Source organism: Rhineura floridana, chromosome 8 (genome assembly GCF_030035675.1).
Source record: "Rhineura floridana isolate rRhiFlo1 chromosome 8, rRhiFlo1.hap2, whole genome shotgun sequence".
NCBI lineage: Eukaryota > Metazoa > Chordata > Lepidosauria > Squamata > Rhineuridae > Rhineura > Rhineura floridana.
In genome coordinates, this window is record NC_084487.1 from 44252243 (window position 1) to 44266553 (window position 14311).

At 41.6% G+C, this 14311-nt stretch overlaps 1 protein-coding gene across 4 annotated transcripts in view; it reads right to left on the minus strand.

Annotated features, from left to right (window-relative positions):
• FAM227A (family with sequence similarity 227 member A) overlaps positions 1-14311 on the minus strand; it is a 38288-nt gene that overhangs the window by 17956 nt on the left and 6021 nt on the right. For 3 of the 4 annotated variants that reach the window (XM_061639137.1, XM_061639139.1, XM_061639136.1), the window contains exons 3-7: positions 12974-13059; positions 7956-8034; positions 6227-6315; positions 2985-3131; positions 909-1010 (exon numbers count right to left, since the gene is read on the minus strand). In XM_061639137.1, coding sequence (XP_061495121.1) covers positions 909-1010; positions 2985-3131; positions 6227-6315; positions 7956-8034; positions 12974-13059 — 503 coding nt within the window. The remainder of the gene's footprint in view (positions 1-908; positions 1011-2984; positions 3132-6226; positions 6316-7955; positions 8035-12973; positions 13060-14311) is intronic. The other variant, XM_061639140.1, reaches the window with a different exon arrangement.

A 14311-nucleotide genomic window follows, 5' to 3' on the forward strand; every position in this document is an offset into this window, starting at 1 on the left:
GGGGCTCCAGGAAGGTAGTACAGATAAACCACAACTAACCCATGGTTAAAAAAAACCCTACTTATGGGCTGCCTTTGATAAGGATTTGGAAACTTTAACCTGTTCAATATACAGTTGCCAGACCATTAACTGGAGTTCAGTGTAGCGATCACAGTTCTTCAATATTGAAAGAGATGGCTTCCTGTTTGTTTCTGGGCACAATTCAGAGGGTGAGGGTTTTTTGCTGGCATATTCTGGAACATATACTTGATGCAATAATAATGCATTAGTGGTGGATTTGTACTTGACATCCACATATAATTCTGCTTTATTAGTTGTTCTGTGATGCTTCCCCAGTGTTATTACTATCTGGAGGAGCACTCTTGTACTACAGGGCAAGAAAACTAGGACAAAAATTAAACCAGAATATCTGTGATAGAAAAAGTTACAGGATTTCAGGTGGAAGTTATGGTACCAGCACTAATTGGAAATGAAGCAGTATGTCTGCCCTGAAACTTTTGTAGGCACAAACAGTATTGAAAGTGGGATTGTGTATAACTGTCCCAATAACATGAGCACAAATAGTCATAAATGCACAAAAAAAAGAATGTCAGGAGGGGCCTTAAAATACATTGCAGGACAGTTAGTACTTAGTATTAAATAACTTAACTGGGACAGGCTACCTCTGTGTGGCACTGAAAGTGAGGCTAGCAAGAATATCCCAAGGAGAACTTACAGCCTTTTTGTGCCCCTGCAATGAAATTAAACATCCTAATGTTCATCTGCAGTTGTTGTGCTGGGCTGGCATTGGGACTAGCTGTAAGAGGAATGCACTATCTCAGGAGAAACTAAACAGCCAGCAAATCAAAAGTGAAAAATCAGGAGGAACAGCATCTACCAAGACCCCAATATTTGTCCCTTATCCTTACATGATACAAGTGTAGAAACTGCCACCAGAAACTGTCCAGCAAAATAGCTTGGATACATGGCGCTCTGAGGAAGGTTCGCAGCATCTTCATAGCCCAGCGTGTCTTTAAAGAAATGAAACAGTAACATCATGGCCTTAAATCAATATGATTTTATCATACTGCATGTATTAATTAGCTTACCAATGCCAGTATCACCATGGTTTTATTAATTATAATTCTAACTATTTTGCTTTTATGGAATTATCACTGTCTTTTCTTTTTGCTTTTTCATTTCCTTTTACCCCACTCCTCTCCATTTCCTACTCCACACCGCAGGTGCTTCCATATTAGTATTTATTATGGGATGAGTACTCCTCATGCATGCAAGTTTTTTGCAGTGGTATTGCCATAAAAATGCCAGCCTGTATATCCCCCCCCCAAGTTTAATCTGGATTTACATTTTCTGGGGGAAATCTGATAAATTAAAACAATCTGTTACCAACCATCTGTTTGCAATATCTTAAGAAGCCTTTGTCAATATTAAGCCCCCATCTAGAAGTCCCCATGTGTGTATACAGTATATGCCTGCCAATTTAGGATTACATTTCATGCACTGATGAACTAAACTGTAGTCCATGAAAGCTTATGCCATAATAACTCCGTTATATTTAAGATGCCACAAGACTCTTTATGATCATAGAATCACAGAATAGTAGAGTTGGAAGGGGCCTATAAGGCCATCAAGTCCAAACCCCTGCTCAATGCAGCAATCCAAATCAAAGCATTCCCGACAGATGGCTGTCCAGTTGTCTCTTGAATGTCTCCAGTGTCAGAGAGCCCACTACCTCTCTAGGTAATTGGTTCCATTGTCATATGGTTCTAACAGTTAGGAAGTTTTTCCTGATGTCCAGCCGAAATCTGGCTTCCTGCAACTTGAGCCCATTATTCCGTGTCCTGCACTTTGGGACGATCGAGAAGAGATCCTGGCCCTCCTCTGTGTGGCAACCTTTCATGTACTTGAAGAGTGCTATCATATCTCCCCTCAGTCTTCTCCAGGCTCAACATGCCCAGTTCTTTCAGTCTCTCCTCATAGAGCTTGGTTTCCAGTCCCCTGATCATCCTTGTTGCCCTCCTCTGAACCTGTTCATGGTCTGCAGAGGTATAGTTAGAGACTGGCCCATGGAATCTGAACCTTGGATCTTTTGCACTGGGACCTAGATCTCCTGCCCCTTCTCCCTACCCACTTTTAAATATCTTTACTTGCTTTCCTCTGAAAGCTGGCCCAGATTTGAATCCACACATAGCACATGAGATTTTATGCAGTTTTGTGGCATGGGCCTATGCCCTGAGTCTTTTAAGGACCTAGCAATGCCCCTGATGGTCTAGAAGTTTTAAAAACACCATACCTCACTCCTTCAAACTAGGATCAGATCTATATTTCACATCTCGGTTTATAATCCAAGATTAACCAGAGTTTCCCAGTCCAGATGTAATGGAAAACCATGGTTTAACAAACAATGGACATTTCATTTGTGCCCTGAGAGAGAAGGGAGGATGGAAGAGGAGGAGGGAGCATGCAGACACAAATTTTATTCTCAGTCAAATAATCCATGGCTTATTAGACCAAGATAGTTACATCTAAACTAGATCATACACTGGGGCCAGCTCCAGTTTTGAGGAGGCCCTGGGCAAAGTGTCCTCTAGCAAGCTTTCTCCTCTGTCAGTTGGCCCTAGTAGATTTACCAAGCTGCAGTTCTCTAAGCAGGGCAAGGTATTGGGTCTAACCACCCTTTTCATTTTCCATAATGATGCAGGGCGATGCTAGGTTGAGCCCTGCGGCGCTGTTCAGAGTGCTGGGTCAGAAAAAAAATATGGGGGGTGGGACTAGGATAGACATCAGAAGTGAGCCCTGGCAGGATGCTAGGCCCAAGCAGCTGCCCAAAGATGTCAGGTCCTGACACTTGCCCTGCCGTGCAATCTTGTGCCAGATAAACTTACATCAAAAAAAGCATGCATATCTATATGATCAGTTCATCCCTACTACCTCCCTCCTCCAGACTGTCATCTAATTCTGAATATTTGAAGTGTGCAGCATACCTTCCCAACTGATGATTTACCCTGGGCACGAATCACCTTCTCCAAAATTTCATCTAGCTCTATTCCATTTGGCAGTGGTGTAGGTTCCTCCTTATGGTATCCTGGGTATTGATACAATTCCACAAGTTTATCCTTTTCTGTTACCATCTGGGGGTTAAAAAACAAGTAATATGTGAGAAATCTTGAAGGCCCACAGCGCATAACCCAATGCAGTGAGCATCCCAAGGGCAACCCATTGACATTCCAGTTTCTAGGACTCAACTGGTGAAATTTGACCAGGAAAAAGGAATGCCCTGTTCCCATCTCCTCTGCCTAATGAGATGGATGCTTAGTCACTTATTAACCTGGGCAATAGGATTGCCCCACAAAGTTTAGGTCTCAAATTTCCCCAAAGAATTTTGAAATGTAGAATGCAGGTTATACAGTATCTGATACTAAAGTCTCACTAACCTATTCGGGTGTTCTTCACTTTCATTTTCAGTAACAGATGAACAAGGTGTGTGTCTGCACCAAGCAGCTCTACCCTTGATGTTGTGCACTGTTGTTCTGATACCTGTTTAAATGGTGCAAATATCTGTAGGGATGGGGGTCTTCCCATGTATAGCTGCACATGGGAAAGCTTCCCCAGATTCTGGAATTTAGAATGATAATGGTTTCAGATTCTGGGTAATCCTTCACACATACAACTATATGCACAAAGGCCACCACTCCATGCTGTAGGCATGGCTGTTGGGAGAGCTCCCAGATGAAGTATGCAACATTAGGAGCAGGGCTACTCAGCATGGCCCTGCTCCTTGCTCCCAGGTTGTTGAACATGGAAACAGAGAACAGAAGCAAAGAAAGGGCTGTGGCTCAGTGGCAGAGCATCGGCTTTGCATGCAGAAAGTCCCAGGGTCAATCCCTGGCATCTCTAGGTAGTTCTGAGAGCAAATCCTGTCTGAAATCCTGGAGAGCTGCTGGCAGTCAGTGTAGATAATACTGAACTAGACTGACCCGTAGTCTGACTCAGCATAAGGCAGTTTCTTATGTTTTCTGTATCCAAATAGGGCTACTGTGTCAAGCAACTCAAGCCCATAATGGTTCTTGAACTAGTGATGTGATTAATACAAGGCATGATTCAGCCTGGGCATCATCACCCAGCTCTGACCAAGACAGGTAATTACAGGAAGCTACCTACTCCAGCACAGAACCCACTTTATACCAATAAGCCAATACAGGCAAAAAGATGCACCCCGATACCTACAAAAGTTTCTGGATTAGAAATGTGTGTTGACCTGAGCAACCACAGGAGATCTGAATTTGATTAGAGAAGTGCTGTGGAATGAAGTGTTTCCCCACACATGCACTTCAGGGGTAGTGTGATCACAAAACAGGCTCTAGAGACTTCATTTTGCACCAGCTGATGTTTCTGTACTCTTTTCAATGGCAGCCTCATGTAAAAAGATTACAGTAGTCCAGCCTCAAAGCAACCAGGGCATGTATGCAGCTAGATCTGCCTTCACTTGGAAAGTCCACAGTTGGTGCACCAGCTAACGCTGCACAAAAGCACTCCAAGTCACAGCTGTTGGGAAGAGTCATCAGGGGATTTGTAGCAAGGTCTCATATATGTTGATAACACCCAACTCTATCACTCTGTTCCATAGGTAGGTTCACATCTTGAACTGCTGTCTGGAGCCAGTGATGGCTTGGATGTCAGCCGATAAACTGAAGCTGAATCCAGAAAAGATGGAGGTGTTGTGGGTGCATAGTTCTTATGTCTGGGAGTTGGGAGAACAGCCAGTTCTGGATGGGGTTACATTCCCTTGAAAGAGCAGGTACGTGGTTTGGAAGAACTCCTGGAACCATCATTATCAGAGGCTCAGATGGAAGCTAGAAGTGTCTGTGCCTCACTCCATCTGATGTGCCAACTACATCCTTTCCTGGACAGGGTAAGTCCGGCCATGGTTACCCACACATTGGTAAAGTTCATGTTGGACTATTGTAATATGCTGTACATGAAACTGTCCTTTAAGTCTGTCCAGAGGTTTCCATTAGCGCAAAATGTGGCAGCAAGGATAGAGATAAGAGATGCAGGGGTCTGGGGAAGGTCTTCTCAGTGATATCTCTGTGTATATGAAACTCCCTTTCCATTGAGGTGCATCTTGCCAATTTGCTCTGTTCTTTAAGATGACAAGTAAAGATGCATCTCTTCTGCCAAGCTTTTTTGGGGAGAGGGGTTAGTATGGTTTTAATGAATCTGGTGAGTTTCCCCCTGTTGTACTATCGGTTTTAACATTTCTCTTTTATGTTGCTATAATTTTTATTTGGTTTAGCCTATATTAAGGTTGTACCTGTTTTATTTCTGTACAGTGCCCTGTGATTGTAAGGTGAAGGGTGGTATATAAATATTCAAATAAATAAATCTGTTTGTTCGGGACAAAGGTTGGATCCTGGAAAATCAGGGCTGCCCTAAGAGGAAAGCTCTCATTTGGAACTATGGTGTTGGGACTGGGGTGGAAGAGAAAAGAGTTAAATCCCCTTTCCCATTCCCACCAGGGTCCTGACAAAAATCCCACAGAGAGAGAGAAACTGCTTAACTATAGACAAATTCAGTATAGTGTTCGGTTTGATCCTTGGCCTCAACCACCATCTGGAATAAAGGGATAATAATACTAACCTAACTTACAGGGTTGCTTCAAGGACTGTGGCAAAATAATGTATGGGAAAAGTCCATTGAACACTTAAAAGTAATTTCCTGTACAAATGCTAACAGCCAGAATACAAATGAAACACTGATTACAGGTGTGTATAATAGACTAAAATGATGAAACTGAAGTTATCATACTTTGGGCACATAATGAGAAGACATGATTCACTAGTAAAGACCATCATGCTGGGAAAAACAGAAGGGAGTAGAAAAAGAGGAAGGCCAAATAAGAGATGGATTGATTCCATAAAGGAAGCCGCAGACCTGAACTTACAAGATTTGAACAGGGTGGTTTATGACAGATGCTCTTGGAGGTCGCCAATTCATAGGGTCGCCATAAGTCATAGTCGACTTGGAGGCACATAACAACAACAACAACATAATAGATTAGAAAGACCAACAATCTGATCAGTCTTGGGATCTTCCTAGCCACTTCTTTCATAATACAGATCACTCTTGCTGACCATTTAGAATCATAAAGCTTCTGTGTATTTCTAAATGCTAACACAAATATGCACAGGATGTAGGACTCCTGATTCCTCATATGGCATCATACCTTTTTCTGAGCTATTTTGCCTTGAGTTATTAAAATATCAATCTCTGACCCACGTCCGCTAAGCTTATGCATCACCTTCTGGTCTCTCTCTGTAACATAAGAAAAAGAAAGGCCACACTGAGTGTCTGAAGAGCATCTCACAATACCATGAGCTTTACTCTGAGCAAAGAGCATAGCCCTAACATAAGTAATCAAGGGACGCTCAGATCAAGTTCATTAGCATTTATAGAGGAATCTCTAACAGTTCCCACCAAAGATTCTTCCAAGAGTGCCTGCTTAAAGGGGAATTTTCCTGCAGTGACCAATATGATGATTCCATTTCCTTAATGAAACCCTCAGTGCTCAGTGTCCTAATTTAGCCATTGATTATCCTCTACAAGTCATGGCTTCCCACCAATAAGCATATTTTGCCCTAATTAAATTCATCACCTTTTCCATTTTCTAAGAAATCCAAGCCCAACCCATGTCAGGAGCACAGAGTTGTACAATTAAATATACTCGTATTGGCTAAAAACCCCAAGTTATTCCACTGCAATTCTGTGGTGGGAAACCTGATTGCTGTAACTCATGACATGATATCCAACTACCTGTGCCTTTTGTTATTCAGTGCTATTCGTGCCAGTCCCCGGACATCAATGTAAACCTGTTTACAAATTTAGATTTATGTTTGCTGACAAAATATAGAAGACCTCTTGGTTGCCAGGCTTTAAAAGTTGTACAGGGGGAAGGGAGAATTCCACCTTGTGGTTTTTCCCATTACAGTGTTGCAAGAACACCTGCACTTGGCTGACTTTCTCTTCTCCTAAAGATACAGGATCAGTCTCAGGTCCTGAACCTGGCAACCCTAGTATAAAGTGTATGGTAGGGTGGACAGCCTGTGCAGTTTTTCAGCAGCTAACCATTCTATTCGTTTCTGTATATTTTGCTAATGATGCTTCAAGCCTTAGACATCATTCTTTCTTCTCTCAAACAATTTGTGTAAATAAATATTTTCAAGCATATCAACTTGCTAATTCCCCTAAGCAACATGAGACATTGGTATTTATTGGTTATTGCTAAATTCCCCAAACATAAGCAAGATATATTGGCATTTCCCAAGATAATCAAATCCAGCAATGAAGTCTGTGGCATGCAATTATCTCCAATGAAGACCCCTAAAATGAGTAGTTTCATGAACATGCATGTAAAATACAGGTTCACATGTACATGAGTATAAACACATTAGCAGATATGGTCCCTGCTCAGTCATGAAGCTCACTAGGTGGCATCCTTGGGCCAATTCTCTCAGCCTAACCTACTTCACTGAGTTGCTGTGAAAATAAAATGGGGGTGGCAGTGGGAAGGTAGTATTGATGCAAACCTTTTCCCTGCTTCCCCTTCTTCTTCAATCACCTTCAGGACAAAGAGTAGGAAAAAATTGTAATATTTATTTCTCTCTCCAGTCCTTCATCCAAAAAGCTCAAAGCAGAGTACCTGGGGGTGGAGATGTCTCAAGTTATCCTCATAACAACCTATGGGGTAGGTTTGGCTGACAAACAGTGACTTATTGCCCAAGAGTTCTTAACTATAGTTAGCACAAAATGTTGCATGGATTGATGTCTGAATCCCTGGCCATTACCATGCTCAGTAGGCTTGATGGGACTTGTAGTTCATCAACACGTGGAGGGCCAAAGTTTCCCCACTTCCGGATTAGAGCAATGGTTTCATATTTGGTAGTATTTATGCATACCTTTTCCCCTGCTTCCCCTTGTTACTCTTCTGGATATCCTCTGTGCTTGCTGTCTCTTCAGCCCAATTTCCTCAATCACCTTCAGTGGCAAAAATAATAGAAAAGGGTGATTAGGCACTAATTTCCTAGAAAGTCCTGGAATTTACTTTCTTTGTGGTAAATTAGAAAAGCTAGGACACACATAGAGATGTTAATAATTATCTCATTATTTAGTAATTCCTTGTACATGGAGTTTCAGTCCAAACCTTAGGATTTAGCATGAACCTCATTGTTGTTGTTATGTGCCTTCAAGTCGATTATGACTTATGGCGACCCTATGAATCAGCGACCTCCAAGAGCATCTGTCATGAACCACCCTGCTCAGATCTTGTAAGTTCAGGTCTGTGGCTGCCTTTATGGAATCAATCCATCTCTTATTTGGCCTTCCTCGTTTTCTACTCCCTTCTGTTTTCCCCAGCATTATTGTCTTTTCTAGTGAATCATGTCTTCTCATTATGTGTCCAAAGTATGATAACCTTAGTTTCAACATTTTACCTTCAAGTGATAGTTCTGGTTTAATTTGATCTAACACCCAATTATTTGTCTTTTTTGCAGTCCATGGTATGCGCAAAGCTCTCCTCCAGCACCACATTTCAAATGAGTTGATTTTTCTCTTATCCGCCTTTTTCACTGTCCAACTTTCACATCCATACATAGAGATCGGGAATACCATGGTCTGAATGATCTTGACTTTGGTGTTCAGTGATACATCTTTGCATTTGAGGATCTTTTCCAGTTTTCTCACAGCTGCCCTACCCAGTCCTAGCATTCTTCTGATTTCTTGACTATTGTCTCCATTTTGGTTAATGACTGTGCCGAGGTATTGATAATCCTTGACAAGTTCAATGTCCTCACTGTCAACTGTAAAGTTACATAAATCTTCTGTTGTCATTACTTTAGTCTTTTTGACATTCAGCTGTAGTCCTGCTTTTGTGTTTTCCTCTTTAACGTTCATCAGCATTCGTTTCAAATCATTACTGGTTTCTGCTAAGAGTATGGTATCGTCTGCATATCTTAAATTATTGATGTTTCTCCCTCCAATTTTCACACCTCCTTCATCTTGGTCCAATCCCGCTTTCCGTATGATATGTTCTGCATACAGATTAAACAAATAGGGTGATAAAATACACCCCTGTCTCACACCCTTTCCGATGGGGAACCAATCGGTTTCTCCATATTCTGTCCTTACAGTAGCCTCTTGTCCAGAGTATAGGTTGCACATCAGGACAATCAGATGCTGTGGCACCCCCATTTCTTTTAAAGCGTTCCATAGTTTTTCATGATCTACACAGTCAAAGGCTTTGCTGTAGTCTATAAAGCACAGGGTGATTTTCTTCTGAAATTCCTTGCTCCGTTCCATTATCCAACGTATGTTTGCAATATGATCTCTGGTGCCTCTTTCCTTTCTAAATCCAGCTTGGACGTCTGGCATTTCTCGCTCCATATATGGTAAGAGCCTTTGTTGTAGAATCTTGAGCATTACTTTACTTGCGTGGGATATTAAGGCAATAGTTCGGTAATTACTGCATTCTCTGGGATCCCCTTTCTTTGGAAGTGGGATATATATTGAACGCTTCCAGTCTGTGGGCCATTGTTTAGTTTTCCATATTTCTTGACAAATTCTTGTCAAAATTTGGACAGATTCAGTCTCAGTAGCTTGTAGCAACTCTATTGGTATGCCGTCTATTCCTGGTGATTTGTTTCTTCCAAGAATTTTAAGAGCAGCTTTCACCTCACATTCTAAAATTTCTGGTTCTTCATCATATGGTTCCTCCATGAATGAATCTGTCATCCTGTCATCTCTTTTATAGAGTTCTTCAGTGTATTGCTTCCATCTTCTTTTATTTCATCTCGGTCAGTCAGTGTGTTCCCCTGTTGATTATTCAACATCCCTACTCGTGGTTTAAATTTCCCTTTCATTTCTCTAATCTTTTGGAATAGGGCTCTTGTTCTTCCCATTTTGTTGTCCTTTTCTATTTCTATACAATAACTATTGTAATAGTTTTCTTTGTCCCTACGTACTAGTCGTTGTATAGTTGCATTTAGGGTTCTGACCGTGTTTCTATCTCCTTTTGCTTTTGCTTTCCTTCTCTCTTTAACCATTTGAAGAGTTTCTTCAGTCATCCATTGAGGTCTTTCTCTCTTTTTAACAAGAGGTATTGTCTTTTCGCATTCTTCCCTGATCATGAGTCTGACTTCAGTCCATAGTTCTTCTGGTTCTCTGTCAACTAAGTTTAAAGCCTCAAACCTGTTCCTTATTTGATCTTTATATGCTTCTGGGATGTTATTTAAATTGTATTTTGGCATTATGAGTGCTTTGTTCTTCTTTAGCTTTACTCTGATTTTTGATACAATCAGTTCATGATCTGTACCGCAGTCTGCTCCTGGTCTTGTTTTTGCAGAAAGTATGGAACTTCTCCATCTTCTGTTTCCAATTATATAATCAATTTGATTCCTATATTGACCATCTGGTGATGTCCACATGTACAGTCGTCTTTTTGGTTGCTCAAAAACTGTATTGGCAAGAAACAAATCATTGGCTTCACAGAATTCAATAAGTCTTTCTCCTGCTTCATTTCTGTCACCTAAGCCCCATTTCCCCACAATTCTTAGTTCTTCTCTGTTCCCTACTTTTGCATTCCAGTCCCCCATGATAATCATCATATCTTGTTTTGGTGTGTGATCAATTTCCTCCTGTACTTCTGTGTAAAATCTCTCCAATTCCTCTTCTTCTGCGTTTGATGTTGGAGCGTAGACTTGGATGATGGTTATGTTAATAGGTTTCCTATTTAATCTCATTGATATCACTCGCTCAGACCTTGCGTTGTAGCTCCTAATTGCTTTTGCTACATCACTTCTCGCTATTAAAGCAACCTTGTTTCTTCTTGATTTCTCATTTCCTGCATAAAATATTTTGTAGTTGCCTGATTGAAAATGTTCCATTCCAGTCCATTTTAATTCACTCACACCAAGTATTGTAATGCTGATATGCTCCATTTCTTGCTTGACAATTTCTAACTTTCCTTGGTTCATGCTTCTCACATTCCATGTTCCTACTGTGTGCGTCGTACAACTCCGGACTCTCGCATCTGTGCGCATCAGCCTCTGGGCTTCATTTCGGCTTTGACCCAGCTGCGTCATTAGTCACAGCGCTACTCGTACTTGTCCTTTGTTCTTCCCCAGTAGCTCGGTGAGTGCCTTCTGACCTGGGGGTCTCATCTTCCAGCACTATCTCGTATTGCATTTTGGATACTCTGTTCATAGGGTTTTCGTGGTAAGAGATATTCAGAGGTGGTTTACCATTGCCTTCCTCTGAGTTTGGATGCATCTTAGTCTGGTGTCTCAGCTTTGACCATTCCGCCTTGGGTGCCCCGGCTAGGAGTCTAGCCTCTTAGTCTAGACTCCTGACGGCATTGCTCTCAGCTTCTTCAACACTCTCAAACCCCCTCACCACGTTAAGGTGTGCATCCTAAAGGGGGATGAATCTCATAAGAAACCTATTTAAAACTAGAATTAGAAATGTCAGTAAATTAAAAAATTTGAGAACTAGGAGACCCTTGGTCTCTGAAGCAATTATACGGGTTCCAGTAATTAAGACTGCAATCTCAAAGATACTTATTAGGAAGTAAGCGCTACTGTACACAGTGGAACTTATGTTTGAGAAACACGCAGAGGATTGCACTACACATCTATTTCTCCTGTTTGCTTTATCTAACATTTCCTCCATTTTTGCCATTGTTTTTTCACTTCTCTATTCTCACCCTCTCTTCTCATTTCTCTAGTTCACAAAAGTCACATTTAAGAGATTCAACGACAGAGCTTGAATTTATGATTAATGTGTTATTCTCTTGTTATATTGGAACCAATTCAGTCAAAGTGAAGCACTTTTAAGGCCCCTTGATTTCAATTGACAAATTAACATTCTAAAAACTATTCCACTGAAATAAATGGGAATAAAAGTGGTTATCTTTGGAGGGATTATGCCGTTTATTTTCACTTTTTGTACATTTTTCATTTCCTTAGGCTTAAAGAAATGTGAGCCTTTCTGCTACAATCTGATACCCATAGTCTGCTCTCACCTCTGATAAAATGATAGTGAAAAAGCCATCAGCCCCCTGAAAAATGACTATCTAATGTTATCTTTCTTGTCCAATAAATACCTGTGCACAAAGTACATGAATGCTTGCAATATTTAGACATAGACACTATACCTTAAAGCATATACAAAGCACATTATCCTACTCCCAAGAATCCCAGGAAATATAGTTTACTCCTCACAGCTACGATTTCCAGCATCCTTAAAAAACTAGTTTCCGAGATTCTTTGAGGGAAATAATGCGCTTTAAATGTATGATGTGTGCACAGCTTAAACCTAGCTAGTAAAATAGTATAATTGCACCTGATAAATGCCTCCCATTTTCTGGATCAACACAGGTACATAAACACTGATCTAGGACTTCACTAACAGCTGGTATAGCACAGTGGGGAGAAGAGCCTGGCTGGGAGTCCAGAGTCTGTGAGTCCAAATCCCTGCTCGTGTCTCCTGGGTATAAAAGGCCAGCTAAAGATCACCCCCACAGTGAGTGGCTCAGGGGTTACGTACCCTGCCACCTGTGCAGCCGTGGGCAAGCTGCATAGTCCCAAGGAGCCCAGTTGCCACCCAGCTGGCAGTTGTGGACAAGGAAGGGGCTGGCTTGTGCAGCTGTGGCAGGCTGAGCAGGCCCTAGTCAGCTGGGGAGGACTAGCCTCAGAAAGAGGCAATGGTAAACCCCCTCTGAATACCGCTCTATGAGTCAGGATCGACTTGAAAGCAGTCCATTTCCATTTTCAGGACTTCAACTCTACTTAAAAAAAAAGTTCAGCTTGACATCAGAAAGACTTTGAAAGATATTTTGACAAAGCATCCGTTGGCTAGAAGTCACGTCAGAAAAGCACTGTGGGATTCTTTGCATAAAATGCCACAAGATCTCTTTACTCACTACATCGCTGCTGTCATATCTTTTCAGACCCAGTTCTAAATTAGAGATCTTTTCGTTCACTCTTCGTATCCCACCAATGACATACACTTACAGATCTTTGTTAAGGAAACTTTTGAGTGTCTTTAAAGAAGTATAAGAATTTGGTACTGAAATGCTGTTTCTTCTTTATATGTGTGTATGTGTGTATCTATCTATCTATCAAAACAATAAGATTGGCTAAAAAGCTGAACTATGATCTGGGTCCCTTTCTCACATCTATCTACTCACATGCTGATCTCATTGACATTGTAGATGGATTACGCTGAAAGACAGACTATGGGTATGGGTATACACCCGCAGCCTTTGAAAGGCACATGGGTTTTTCCCTAGAGTGCTTTTGTGCATAACGCTGTACATACCTTCCCTCCATAATGTTTGTTAAACATTATTGATCTGCTATCTGTGCCAACTGTACACACTGGTGGGCCAGTTTACCAACTAGAACGCATTGGTCTTCTCTACTCCCCTCCCCTCAGTTAGTGGCCCCCTGACTGCTGCTGGAAACTACATAATGTCCTGCTGCAGCTGCACACGTGCTGTTCCACCAACCTTCCTCCCACCCCCAGATCTTTTGAAAGACAGGATATCTAGACAGAGAGGGGCTGGAAACTGGTGTATTTATTTATATAACGTACAGTTTGTTCTCTGTGCTTCCATCTCTCGATTGATATGCTCAAAGCTACCATAACTGTGGTGGCTACTTCTAAGCTGTTTTTGAATCTTTTCTTCCCCACAACTGTCAAGAAGATCAGGGATTTCTTCTGTTTTCCATGAAATGCCTCTTCCCTTCCCATTTACTGATACACCATTATTCTCCATTGCAAAAGCAGCAACCCTCAGCTTTACTGGAAACGGATGGGAAAAGGTAACTCCTAGGTGAATGGGCACAGAAATGAGGGAGAATGGCACAGCCCCGCACTATTACAAGGTCCGCCCAAAAGGAGGTCTTTCAAGAAAGTGCTCTCTGTGTACACAGTCAGGCAGCGTGCATGAGAAGCACATTCTCAGGGCAAAATGGATTATAGCCTTTCCACAGCAAAAAGCACTTGAGATCAGTGAATACTGTGGGACTGGGACAACATGGGGATGATGTTGTGTGTACAGGTACAAAATGCACCTGCACCCTCACTGAATGCACATTAACACACACTGCGAACATGGCCTATATATTCTGGAAAGGAGAGGGACACTAAAGAAAATGTGATTCTGGTAGCTTCTTTTCCTGAGTCCAGATTCTGTGATGAGGCTGACTAGGGCTAAAAAGACTCCTTTTATAGGTTATGTTCAGGCAATTAGTGC